Source organism: Trachurus japonicus, chromosome 3, assembly GCF_045865225.1.
Source record: "Trachurus japonicus isolate A0001 chromosome 3, Traja_1.0".
Classification (NCBI taxonomy): domain Eukaryota; kingdom Metazoa; phylum Chordata; class Actinopteri; order Carangiformes; family Carangidae; genus Trachurus; species Trachurus japonicus.
The window spans coordinates 9566763-9578969 of record NC_140909.1 but is presented as its reverse complement, the minus strand read 5'-3'; the positions used below and the strand labels follow the sequence as shown (position 1 = coordinate 9578969).

At 41.8% G+C, this 12207-nt stretch overlaps 1 protein-coding gene across 13 annotated transcripts in view; it reads right to left on the bottom strand.

Moving 5' to 3' along the window:
• The window catches only part of sox6 (SRY-box transcription factor 6), a 133116-nt gene that overhangs the window by 91980 nt on the left and 28929 nt on the right, over positions 1-12207 (bottom strand). For 9 of the 13 annotated variants that reach the window (XM_085760226.1, XM_085760253.1, XM_085760272.1 and 6 more), the window contains exon 3: positions 11845-11895. The exons of the other annotated variants lie outside the window; for them this stretch is intronic. In XM_085760226.1, coding sequence (XP_085616352.1) covers positions 11845-11879 — 35 coding nt within the window. In that variant the 5' untranslated portion in view covers positions 11880-11895. The remainder of the gene's footprint in view (positions 1-11844; positions 11896-12207) is intronic. 13 annotated transcript variants of the gene reach the window in all.

The window sequence follows — 12207 nt, the reverse complement described above, 5'->3', positions numbered from 1 at the left end:
CAAAGGCAGATGCAGGTGTGAGAGCGCTTAAGTGTCCCTGTCTGTCTACTCAGGAAGGGTCGATGAGCACTCACACTCTGAATCCCTCGTTTCCCCCTCCTCCTCTACCTCCTCCCTCTCCTCCTCCCTCCTCCTCCTCCTCCTCCTCCTCCTCCTCCCTCCTCCTTCTCCTTTGGTCCCCTGTGCCATTGGCCCTTTTCCTGATCCCAGGACACAAGCTCAGAGCTGGATGGCATAACAACCTCTCAGTTCCCCAGGACACACACACAAGTTCACTCATGCGAATGCTTTCACAAACGAAGGATGGCCGTCCAAAAAAATTCACTACTGGTCCTTTTTTCCTCGTCTTCTTCTTCTTTTCTGGACATGCATCATACTTTCATACAGAAATTACCCACTAGAAGAAGGAGAGCGCCCTGGATGTTGTGAGTCAGACTTTCAGAGAAACACCAGAGAAGACGCTAACAGCAGTGGGACAATGACTTCAGCAGTGTCCTTCACCAGCCAAACTGTTCCTCTGTCTGAGAGCGGAAAAAAAAAAAAAAAATACTGAGACAAGAAAAGCTACTTGTTGTTTTATGCCTTCTCTTTTTTCTCTTTTACTTTCTCTTTTTCTCTCGGCCTGCTGGGGGATGGAGTTCCCAAAGAGCCCTCTGTTGCTGCTGCTGCACTTAAGCAAACCTCACAGCGAGTCAAGCCATCAACCAACACAACCCTATTTGCTGAGCAACAGTAGAGCTTTGTGGCTTGCCTCATAGTTGACAGTAAGTTATGAGCCCTTTGTGAGCAGGAGAAGGAAAACAGAGATCGGAATTTGGCAGGAACAATAATACAGAATTCTCCTGTTCATGGAACCTGAAATTTTCATGGAAACAATTGAGCATTGTTGAAGGAAAGAAAAGCAACGGTGACAGATGAAATATAGAGTGGGGCCCCCTTTTTGTAAGACAGTAAACAAAGCGCCATTCAGGCCAGGTCCATTCTGTCATTTATAAAGATAACTTCTTCTGTGCACTGGAGAGTTTGCAGCAAATGGCTGCACTTCAACAAATCGAGTGTAACATCTCTCACAGTTGCCAGAAAAGTGAGTTGAGGAGCTAGCTTTGGGGTGCCAAACAGAAGTGAAGGGACGCATCCCAAGTTACCAAAGAGATGCACAATAAGTCTATAGGGAGCATAGAAATCTCAATGGAGAGGGGAATTTAAAAAGAAGAAAGCAAAGGCCTCTGAGCAGAAAAATTAAAAAAGCACCACAATCTTCGCCTTTTGTCCGAAAACTCGGGGGGAAAAACAGCGTTTGAAGGAGCAGTTTTGCGGCAGAGCAGGAAAAGCATGGGTATTGGTGACTCTGAATGGTTTATGAAAGTGGGGGGCGAGTTATTGTAGTGTATGGCAGGGGAACTATGGGCCTCAGTCTTTGGTCTTGCCACCATGAGGTCATCATTGGCAACCTCAGTGCCCAGCAGCCCTGGAGTTGGTACAACCGCCGTTGGTTTGGACATCTGGAATGTCGACACACAGTGGCCCACTTTCTATGTCACTATCCTTGTTCGTCTCTCTCTTTTTTTTCTTCTTTTTTTTTTTTTCCTAATGCAGAACGCTTCACAAGTCCTGGTCACCAAATTGACAAATTTGCAGTGTCCACAGAAAAGAAAAGCAGTTTTGTTCCTTTTCATTCTCATCTCATAAATAGATTTCTGCAGCTTGAGAGGGGAAAAAATGAGGAAATTACCTTCAACACTGTTGTAATTAAGCTGCTCTATTCTTATTCTACAGGCTGGAGGGACAACAGCTCATTAGCTACAGTTAGACCCACCTCTACTCCTTTAGTCCCTTTTTTCCCCTTTCTGCTATTCTTTTTCTCTTTCTGAATAAATTAATGGTATTCACTGGGCACTCTCACACAAGGGAAGGCACACAAATGTGTCTCCCCTTGTGACAACTGCACTTCTTTTCCCTCTTTGTCTTTGGGCCCTTGTGTGTTTTTTAAGGACTGTGAGAAGAAGGGCTAGGATAGAATTGGGGAGGGGAGAGAGTAGCCAAGTTTCATGTGACACGTCAATTGGAAAATCAAAACAGGGGTAGTTCATTTGCTCCACCCAGATGAGGCCATCTAGCCGAGCCATGATGAATAGGGGTCAGGCAAGCCACACCTCAAAGATTTATGATTAAGGCTTATTATGTTGGGAAACTGACATTGATTGCTGATTTAAACCACTGAAACCAATTAATTTGCCAGTGCTGAATAGAAAGCTTGGTCAACAGTGTGTGTCATTCTGACAGGTTAGACGGGAAGAAGCCGAGCAAAAGTGAAGGACTAAATGAACGGCTGGCACCCAGCTCTGTTTGGAGGTGGTTAAAAGTTACCGTGAGTGATTGACAGCTGATACAGACAAAAAGAGAGAGAGAGACGGGAGAAAAATGAAATCTGAGGAGCAAAACCAGAAGCCCTAGCCACTGATCTGAGTAATTGCCCAAAAATTTGATTCACGGAAGACATGTACAAGCGGCTGTTTTAGCAATGCTAAGATGGTTTCATTCATGGGCTGGCACTGAGAGAACCTGAGTAAATGAATGCGAAACATAGCCCTAATAAAATCAGAGGGCTGACAGACATGGTTGAACAGAGAACGGTGCTGTTTTTCCACTCCAGAGTAGCCGGCTCTGTAGTGGATTAGATGCTGACTGAAACACAAAATGCCTCAGCAGTCTGCTGATAACCATGTGTCCGACCACTTATACTGTGCTTCAGCTCGTCCCTGCATTTGTCCAGAGACATGCATAAGCAGGCGCAGGAGCCACGATCTATTATCCAAGCGATTCTTGTGCTGAGTTCACAACAAATGCCACATTACGCTCGGTTGCATGTTATTTTTCTCTGCGGTAGTCGGCGGAAGCGTGTGTTTACTGATACCTTTTCCTCTGAGCCGGTTTCTCCCTTTATTCTTTAGCTGGCGCACTGAGAAGACACATGCATCATGACAGTGCTTCAAAATGAAATCATTAACTAAATTGCTTTCTTAAAAAGCCACAAGTGTGCGGCAGGATTTGTGTGTGTGTGTGTGTGTGTGTGTGTGTTTGGCTGTAGGCCATGGGCCTCTGGTTCCCAGGCAGCCTCTGCCCCGGCTCTGTTGTGGTTCCCTGCCACCACACTCATTATGCTCAGCCTCAGCACAGCACGGTGCAGGGCTGCGGCTCGCCTCGCCTCACTCACTGGGCTAGTAGGAAATAATCTGGTAATCTCAAACTACTCCTCCATTTCAGCCGGGGCCCCATTCACACAAAGAGACCCTTTGTCCCGAAACATTTATGACCACCCTTTGGATCTCAATCAGGAAATCAATCAAAAACACATTAAACAAATATGGTTTTATATTTGATGTTAAAAACCGATCGGTTTTATACTCCTGTAGTATCAAACGACTGTTCCTGCTGTGACATTTCATAATTAATGGAAAAATATGCATAACATCTTTAAATATTTATGAACATAATGTTAAGATACAATTTTAAAAAAAGATAATGTTTGTGAACGCTGCCCACAGAAACACACCTAGACGAGTGCACACAGACATTATGTAACAAAAAAACAAACAAAAGGAGAAAAAAAAACTTTCTGGAAACTTTAAAAAATGCGTCTGAGATAGATTTCGGTAAATAACGCAAACAGAATGGAAGGCAAACAGGGAGTGAAGGCCAGACAAATATTTGATAAGAGGATAGAGACTGTAGCTGAACTGCACAACAGGGTAGTTGAGGACCCCACCTACCTACCTACACACACACACACACACACACATATATATACACACCTACACACCTAACCCTCAACCCTGACTGTCTGTCTGCTCTCCACTGAGCTGAAGGTAGCAGATGTGTCTTTCACAGCCTGCAGAGTGTGTAACCAATCTGCAAACAATAGCTGGAACTTGACAAAGGTCGTTGCACTTGCGACACACTCCCTACAGTAAAGGGCAGTCAAATCCCATTGGCCACTTTGGCAAACCATGCCCTTTAGTGTTTTTTTTTTTTACTTTACACACCACTAAGGTATTTAACATCAAACACAAGCAGAGTCCATGGCGAGTGTACTGTATGGGTCCATTAGTCAGCCTCCATAATGCCATCTGAGCTCCTATGTAAGCCCCTTAACAAAGTTTAAGGCACCTTTTTGACCTCCTGTTAAGCTAACAGTTGGTGTAAACATGTTCAATCCTATTAAGCCAATAATATACATGGAGGCGGGTAAAGTGCCACGGCGCCATGTGCTGAAAGCGCACTCTCAGTCTTAATTACAACATACAGCCGTGACGGTGAAATAGATTCAGCATCAGCCATGCCTCTAATACCTGTGCCACTGTGACCACAGGATGTGGGGCAACAGAGGAGAAACAACATTTCATAACACACTAGATCAATGATGCCACTGTTTAAACATGAGTGAAGGATTTTCATTTCTGTGGCTTTAACACATTTAAAGAGAAATCTGCTTCCTAACATTGTTTTTTGATCCCACATTACAGTAGATGGCTGGATGTCTCGCCAGGTTTCGAATATAAAAATCCCGTCATCAATTAAGTAGGTCAGTGTGAATTTATATACATTTCATTTGCTTATTTTAATAATGTCTGTCACTTGATAAATGAGACATGTAGTCAGTGTGTTGTGCATTACATGGGCATGATGTGATGTCTTAAAAAGAGCCAAGCCTCTGTGCCTACTTTGTTTGCAGGTCTGTGTATCGCAGAGTGCCGGGTTGGTGCTGTGTCTATAAACTGTCTTCTGGTGTCAGCAGGGCAGCCGTCCAGCATCAGCCTGGCATATCGGCTATAAATGGCACCTACATCACTACAGCACAGGCTAAAAATACAGGACCCGGGTTTCTTCCGTTTCCCTGTATTCTCAATTGTGTGTGAAACTTTAGCTGAGAAACCCTATAAGACTAACTTTATGTGGGAAAAATAAAAACAGCTCTAGGTTTGGACCTGTTGAAGAGAAAGTAACAAATCCCCGGTATTTTGACAGCAAAATGCAAAAAAAAAAAAAAAAATTATAGCATGAGAGACCTTTTTCTCTTTGCTTGCGAGCCAAGAAAGCTCTCTAAAAGCTATCAAAAGTTTCAAAATTTCCCACATCCCCCTCCTGTGGGTGTGCCTGTAAAGTGCTTCACTCCCCTCTCTTGAAAAGCTCTGAGGGATTGCATCATGGGACGGGGTGTAAGGCGATGGTAGCAACATACTGTAACATGGGGGAAATACCTCATGTTGGTTGATTCATAAACACCTTGTGCGCTGGCTGGCTGGCCGGCCACTCAGACTGGTCTGTGCTGTGCTGGTTGTAATGGTAGAGCTGACTGTGCCCAGTGCCAAGTCCCTTCTAAGTGTTGTTACACACAGACACACACACACAGAGACACACAAACATAGCCACACACGCTCTGAGTCATAGCATGGCTTTGTTTTAATTGAGTCTCAGGCTTTGTGGTGTCTGTTATCTCTGACTAATAACACATTGGCCTTCTCTCATTATCAGAGTGGGTCTTTATCAGAGACCCTTGTTTGATACAGTTAGAGTTGATGCATTATGAACTGCACACCAAGAGTCAGCAGTGATCTGCATATTCAATAACTTCCGTAATTATATGCGCAATTCATCAGATGGGATGTGATTGCAGGGGAAGTGGAATAGAGTGGAATAGAGAGGAGCAGAGAGGTCTGATTCCTGGAGGACTAAAGTCTAATCACAAAACTAACATGATAATTGAAATCTAAATTGAAAGGCTTAGCTCTCAGGGAGAGTATGTCAGACATGAGTGTAGAGGCGCTACTGAGAGTGAGTGAAAGAGAAGGAGAGAAAGAGCGGCAGGAAAAAGAGGATTTAAAGTGTGCATATAGTACAGAAGCCACTACAATAAACACAAGGAGAAATAGGAGTGCATCACAACTACTATTATAAAAAAGCTACAAAAAAACATCTCTCTAAAACTCAATGGAGGTGAAAGAGCTTTGAACTGCCTACTGGGAAAATGTGTAGGGACTAAATACTAACAATTATAATAATAACGAAATATAAATAGATTATTCAATGTTTCAGTCACTTTTCACATATTCACATATGAAACTCATCTAAGTTACCAGATAGTTTTCTATTACTCATCTTTCAGTATGGATTTCAATATGTTAAATTCACATAAGTCAGTATGAGCTTATGTTTACTTTCTGTTACTAACATTGCTCTTTTTTTTTTATTTAGTGTCTTTAGTGTGAAGAAAAAAAAATCCAAGGAAAATATTTATCTTGTTTTCCTTAACACACTCATAGCCTCGTCCTGGAGAGTGTGCGTCAGTGGGCAGTTCAATAATTGCTCAATATTCCACAGTGTCACCATCGTCCCTCTTTGCTTGAGTAGACTGTACTACGTGGCCTTTAAATTCCTGTTTTCTAAAGGTGAATGAAGTAATTGCTCGACAACAACTGTGTGAAAGGGGACATGTTCTGCATTGAACAGAACAGTCCTCAGCTCACCTGAGTGTTTAATCGCTTTAGCTGTTCTTTTATCCTTTTTTTTTTACCCTGAAATACTTCATAGTAATCACTGAAATGCAAATACAGAGGAACTAGCCGAGATGTTTGCCTTTGGGTTTGGAGGTATTCTTTTCTTTTCACACTGGAACAATACTGTTTTCTATTTGTCCAAAGACATTCTGTTGATGTGTGCGCATGTCATACAAAAAAACAAATTTTCTCTTCTCTTGTGCATCTAATGAGAAGAAGTATTCTGTCGAGGGCACCGCGCTGAAATAAAACTGTCCTCCATTTCACCTCAAAGGCCGTTCTGTCTTCACATTCGTTTCTCATGTCGTACTCGGTGTAAAACCCAACCCCGTTGGAGGAACTGAGAAAAAGAGAGGATGCAGAAAAGTCCTCTCTCCCATTTCCCCCCTCCCCCCTTTCCCTGCTGTCCCTCCCGACCACAGGATTCATATTCATCCCTCAATAACGTTTAATTAGTAATGCCAAATTCATTAACCTGTACTGCTGGTACGCTGGCCTCAGCCATAAATTAGCTTAATGTGAGCGGACGTATTGCAGCTGTAATAAGGGACATAAAACTCAAAGAGAAACACATACTGTTCCTCCATAGTCATGGATCATTATAACTCAACAGGGTTTTAGAGCGGGGAGCGTTCCCTTTCAGAGCAGCTCTTAACTACAAGCCCATCAAAAACACTTCCTCTTTTCTAGTGATGCTTTAGAAACTTGTTTTAATGTTGGTTTACATAAAAAACAATGTTATGGAAATGCATCACTCTTGACAACCATTACTTTCATCATCGCCACTTCTCTCATGCTTCCACTAAAATATACAGAGATTGTAAATATCATTGAGTGTTTAATGGAAATGACAAATACAAAAGAAGCTGAAGAAATGCTCTTATGCAGCTGTCACAATAAAAGAGAGAATTCAAACTGCCTTTGACAGCTCCGACTAATTGGTCCAACTCTTTGGCATCTTATTTAATCAGGACACATGTATATATTATATATAATTACACATATATAATCTTCAGAAAACAAACTGCTATTGTAAGAAGCGAGGACGACTTTCACTGTCCTGGTGTTACACATTGACCTTTCTACCCCTCTATCCCCCAGTGAGCTCGCCTAACAACTCGCACCAAAGAGCCTATTAGGCCTGAATCCCACTTTGTTGTTAAAAAGGGTCTTGTCCTTTCAGAACACTCACTTCCTTGCTTTCTGTTTTTTCGAGCATAGGTGGTGGAGGAACACAAGTTCATTGTTCCCGTGCAGATGGAAGTTGGAGTTACCAGGGTAACAGCTCTAATCCTCCTTTTTTTTTTTTTTTTTTACCACTTTTTTCATATTAACAGCCTATCAAGTGCTACCTTTTAAGTCACAGGCAGGAGAGCTCGCTCACTTTTAATTAGCTACGATTCTGTTTGCCAGGAGACAGCATGATGAGCTAATCGAAATTTACGAAATAATGACGTACTGTGTGAGCAGCTACTTCTTTCTCCTGAGGCCTGCTCCAAGAATAACAATAATGACGATATTATCTGGGACTGCACTTTAAAATCACCGCTGTGCCACCAAAACAGAGGACATAATTGTTCTGGTGTTTTCCATACAATCAACAACCCATTGTTGATGACTTGAGAGCTAAGGGAGCAAAGAATGGGTGCCATAATGATTGGTCTGTGTGCTGCCATGAAGATCCTGTACAAAGTGTCCACAGAGGAAGGAAGGACCACGATAGACTACTGATTTGCTTGTGAAGGCTGTGGATGAAGACAACTGTGTCTGGCTTTGTAAATTAAAAAAAAGAAAAGAAAGTCCTTTATTGCTTTTTGTCTGTCTTGCCGCTCAAATAACCTCCAAGCCGTATTAGAGAAGAACTATTCATATGGTGAAAGGCTGGGAGTCACACAGACTCATGTGAAGGGGCCACATAGTTGCTGGAGAGAATGCGCGTTTATATAACCTCGCTGCATCTCAGACAAAATGTAACTGATGTCTATCTGAAGATAATAAAAGGTGTGTTTGTCATCTGTAAGAAAGCTACAACGTGTTCCTGATATAATAATGTATTCATATTTGATCAGTGCTTTTTATATATGGACATAAGAAGTCAGTTCAGTTCACTACTCATGCCATGTCAACTGAGCTTTATCCAACATGCCACGATGACTCCATTAGATAATTGCCTTTCTAAACTAAGTGCATTACAAATGCATTTCACTTGGAGATTAAAATATCAAAAATAATAGAGTGAGATTGTGTTAAGTAGAAGATGAAAATAAAATATTTTGTCAAAAAAAGTTCCCCGCCTAAAACTTTGCTGGGTGAGAGCTCAGCAAGGTTGTACAAACACGGTGCTGCACCTATTAGCTGTGCTCCATTGTGAAGGAGTGAGAGAGACAGAGCAGGAGGGCAGGAGGAATGCTAAGTGGGCCCCTTAGCCTAGTCAACCTTCAGTGGGTTTCATTTATCTTCATCTTGTTAGACTAAATTAATTAACAATCTCAATGTTACACACTTTCTCCTTTCATTACATCAAATAATGGCAGAAATGGAGGGGGAGGTCCTGCCCACTGGGAGTAGACAGAGACTGAAGACATCTCTCTCTCTCTCTCTTTCTCTCTTCCTTTGCTTATCTCTCTCCCTCTTTGTGTGTACACATCTCTGTATTCTGTTGCTCTTCCTTCCCCTTTCTCTCTCTCTCTCTCTCACTCTCACTCTCATTTTCTCAGTCGCTTTGACTGCACAGACAAAAACCTGTTAAACGTCTTCCATAAACATATGAAAAATTGATCTGAACTGAAAACACTTCTCCTCCTCAACAAAGAGACTTACAATAACAAGAGCGTGAATAGTTGTCTATTAAAGAGCCCTGTGCACATTGTATCCTGTAGTTCAGAGAACTTTTCACATTAGTTTTAGAAACACTGGGAATTTTAAACAGACTGAGATTATTTTAAGGAGACAGTACAAAGGCTTTGACTTGTACATTAAAATATGAAGTTTTGACTTTTTCTCCCATCACATCTGAAGAGTTTGATGTATTTTTCACCATGGCCACGTCTTAGGTGCTATTAGGAAGCGCTTTTTACAGCTATTAAAGCTCACAGTGCCTATGACTCAAAACCAAACTTGTGACTCATTACAATAATGAAAAGCCCATCCGGTGTGCTACTGCGATACGACGTATAGTATAAAAAAAAAAAGTCAATAACATCTGCACACTGGAGCAGAAATGTAAGAGCATGTTCAGAAAGCCCCCTTTGACCTAATTCAGTTGCTTGAGAAAAGATACTGGGATTCTTCACTGGAGGAATGTCTAACTGCCACCATCCATCCTACCCCTGTTTCTATCCCTTTTCTCCCCTTTCACCCCTACCCCCACTCCACAGCCCACTCCAGGACAAGTCTTATCCAAGCAAAAAGGGCTAACCCTGAAGCAAAGCCTGCCTTTAATCTTGGCCTGATTGTTGCGGCCTCCAATCTCCAGTCAGTGTGTGTGATATCTTTCTACTGGCACTTCTTTAATTAAAACAGACATTGACAGAAGGATGTGGATCAACAGCACAATAATGTGTTTACTTTGAATAATCACAGTGTTTTCTCACAGCTATGGGAGAACAAAGGGAAATTGCTGAGAAACAGCCGAGGTCAAAGGTCATGTTTCTTTTTTTTTCTCCCTCATCTCTCTCTCTGTCTCTTTCTCTCTCTTTTCGCTTGTACATGTGAGGCTGGACGTAGGAATATCCCAGGTGAATCTGAACTATGCGTCTGCCCGGACCGCCTTCAACTATCCCGCCCCGCTACAATGCACAGGATACAGCACATCTTTATTGCAGTTAGTTATCCACCAAACTGGTTTCGACAGGTGGTGAGAGTTAAACACTGTCATCCACTTTGTAGCCGTACTCCAAAGAAAGCGGAAATGAGTGTAGGCAGTTCACTTTCAAAAATGTAACATGCTATATGCCTGAATAACTCCTGTCAAACCTTTGCAGATAAAACACCACACCAAATAAATTGGTGCCATGCCATGAAAGATAAAGCAGATACTGTGCATCTTTTTGTATTATATGCTTTTTTCTTTTAACTGCAGGGGACAGTGAGTGTATGAATTATATTTAATTTGAATGCGGGGAATGAATGCTTCTTTCTTTCTTTAAAAAAAATATATAATTGGAATAAAAAAGTTAACGGCCATAGATGTCTGTGAAAAAGTCTTTATCCAGTTTAATTCTGCAACATGAACTGTGTCAATGTCAATTCTATCTGAACTCAACTTGCTTTTTTTCTCTTGAACTTTCACAATGTGGACCTCGTCCTTTAAAGCACAATTTCAAATGATTGAATTCTAAAGATAAATAAAATTAAATGTGTGGGAGATTTTCCTATTGAGTTCACCCATTACACTTTGACTTGTGTGAGAGTAATGGTATCAAATTGTCCTTTCTTTTTAAAATGCCCCCAACAGTTCTGAGAGAAAAAAAATGCTGTTAATTTAATCAAATAAGTGACCTTTTGAAAAAGAAATCAAAGAGGATTCATTAGCTTTAGTAAAGTTTGGCTGACAGCAGCTTTGAAAGGCAGATGCTGCTGCTGTGGCTTCTAATGAGCCAACCCTAATTAGGGAGCAACACTGGAGCCTAGAGAAGGTGGTTGACTAGGAAAGGAGCCAATGGTAAATACGCTCTCTTATTTACTTCCTCTGTGTGTAATGACAGCACAAATTTTTAATTAGAATCACAGGAAGGGCAAAGACAAAAAAAATGTAAATCTTTATGTTAGGCTGAATACAAACACAGAACACAACAGGAAACAACAGCACATCACAAGACTGATATGCCAGCGACTTGCCTTGCCCCTGCATCGCTGATTAGGGAGGTTAGTGAGGGAGGGCAGATGGGGAGAGTGGTCAGAGAAAAAAGCATGCAGTGCAAAGACACAGAAAGCCTGATCTGCAGATTTTTTTAATGCTGCGAAGGGGAGAAAAAGGAAACAAAGGGAGGGGACGGCTCATCTACATCTGTGCTTCAAGTTGTTGTTGGTGTGCGTGCTTCCAGTCTGACTGGAGGATATCAGGGGTGAGCATGCCAGTCAGCCACATACTACATGATCACTGCTTAGGTAAATATGTTAGAATCCATGTTTGACATTGTTCAAATATACAGACACACACACACACAGGACAAAGTCTAACAATAGCTAACAATGTGTCAGAAAGTTTAACCCCTGTTAGCCCGCTATACCACCCCTGCCCAACCTACAGTATATGAGCCTAGATGGCAACAACAGAAATGAAACTAACCTCAGTAAAAAGCTGCTACGTAGAAAGCCCTCCATGTCAGCGTGTGGGGTTCTGGCAGGAAAAATCACAGAGAACCATTTTCACTATGAAACGAGTGATAATCAAGAAGAAGAAGAAGAAGAACAAGGAGGGGAAAGAGGAAAGAAAGAGGAAAAAGAGAGAAAGAAAAACACAGAGCATACATCGTCCTCCTATAATAAGGCATGTCTTTAATTAAAGCAGAAATATGGCAACGAACCCATCCTCTTTTTTTATGAACTGACATCATTAATTATACCTCTTTCCATCGAGGGAGTGGATTTGCATACAACATCGGTTTGCACTGAGAGCCTGATGATATGTTTGCATCAAATAAACTCTGCC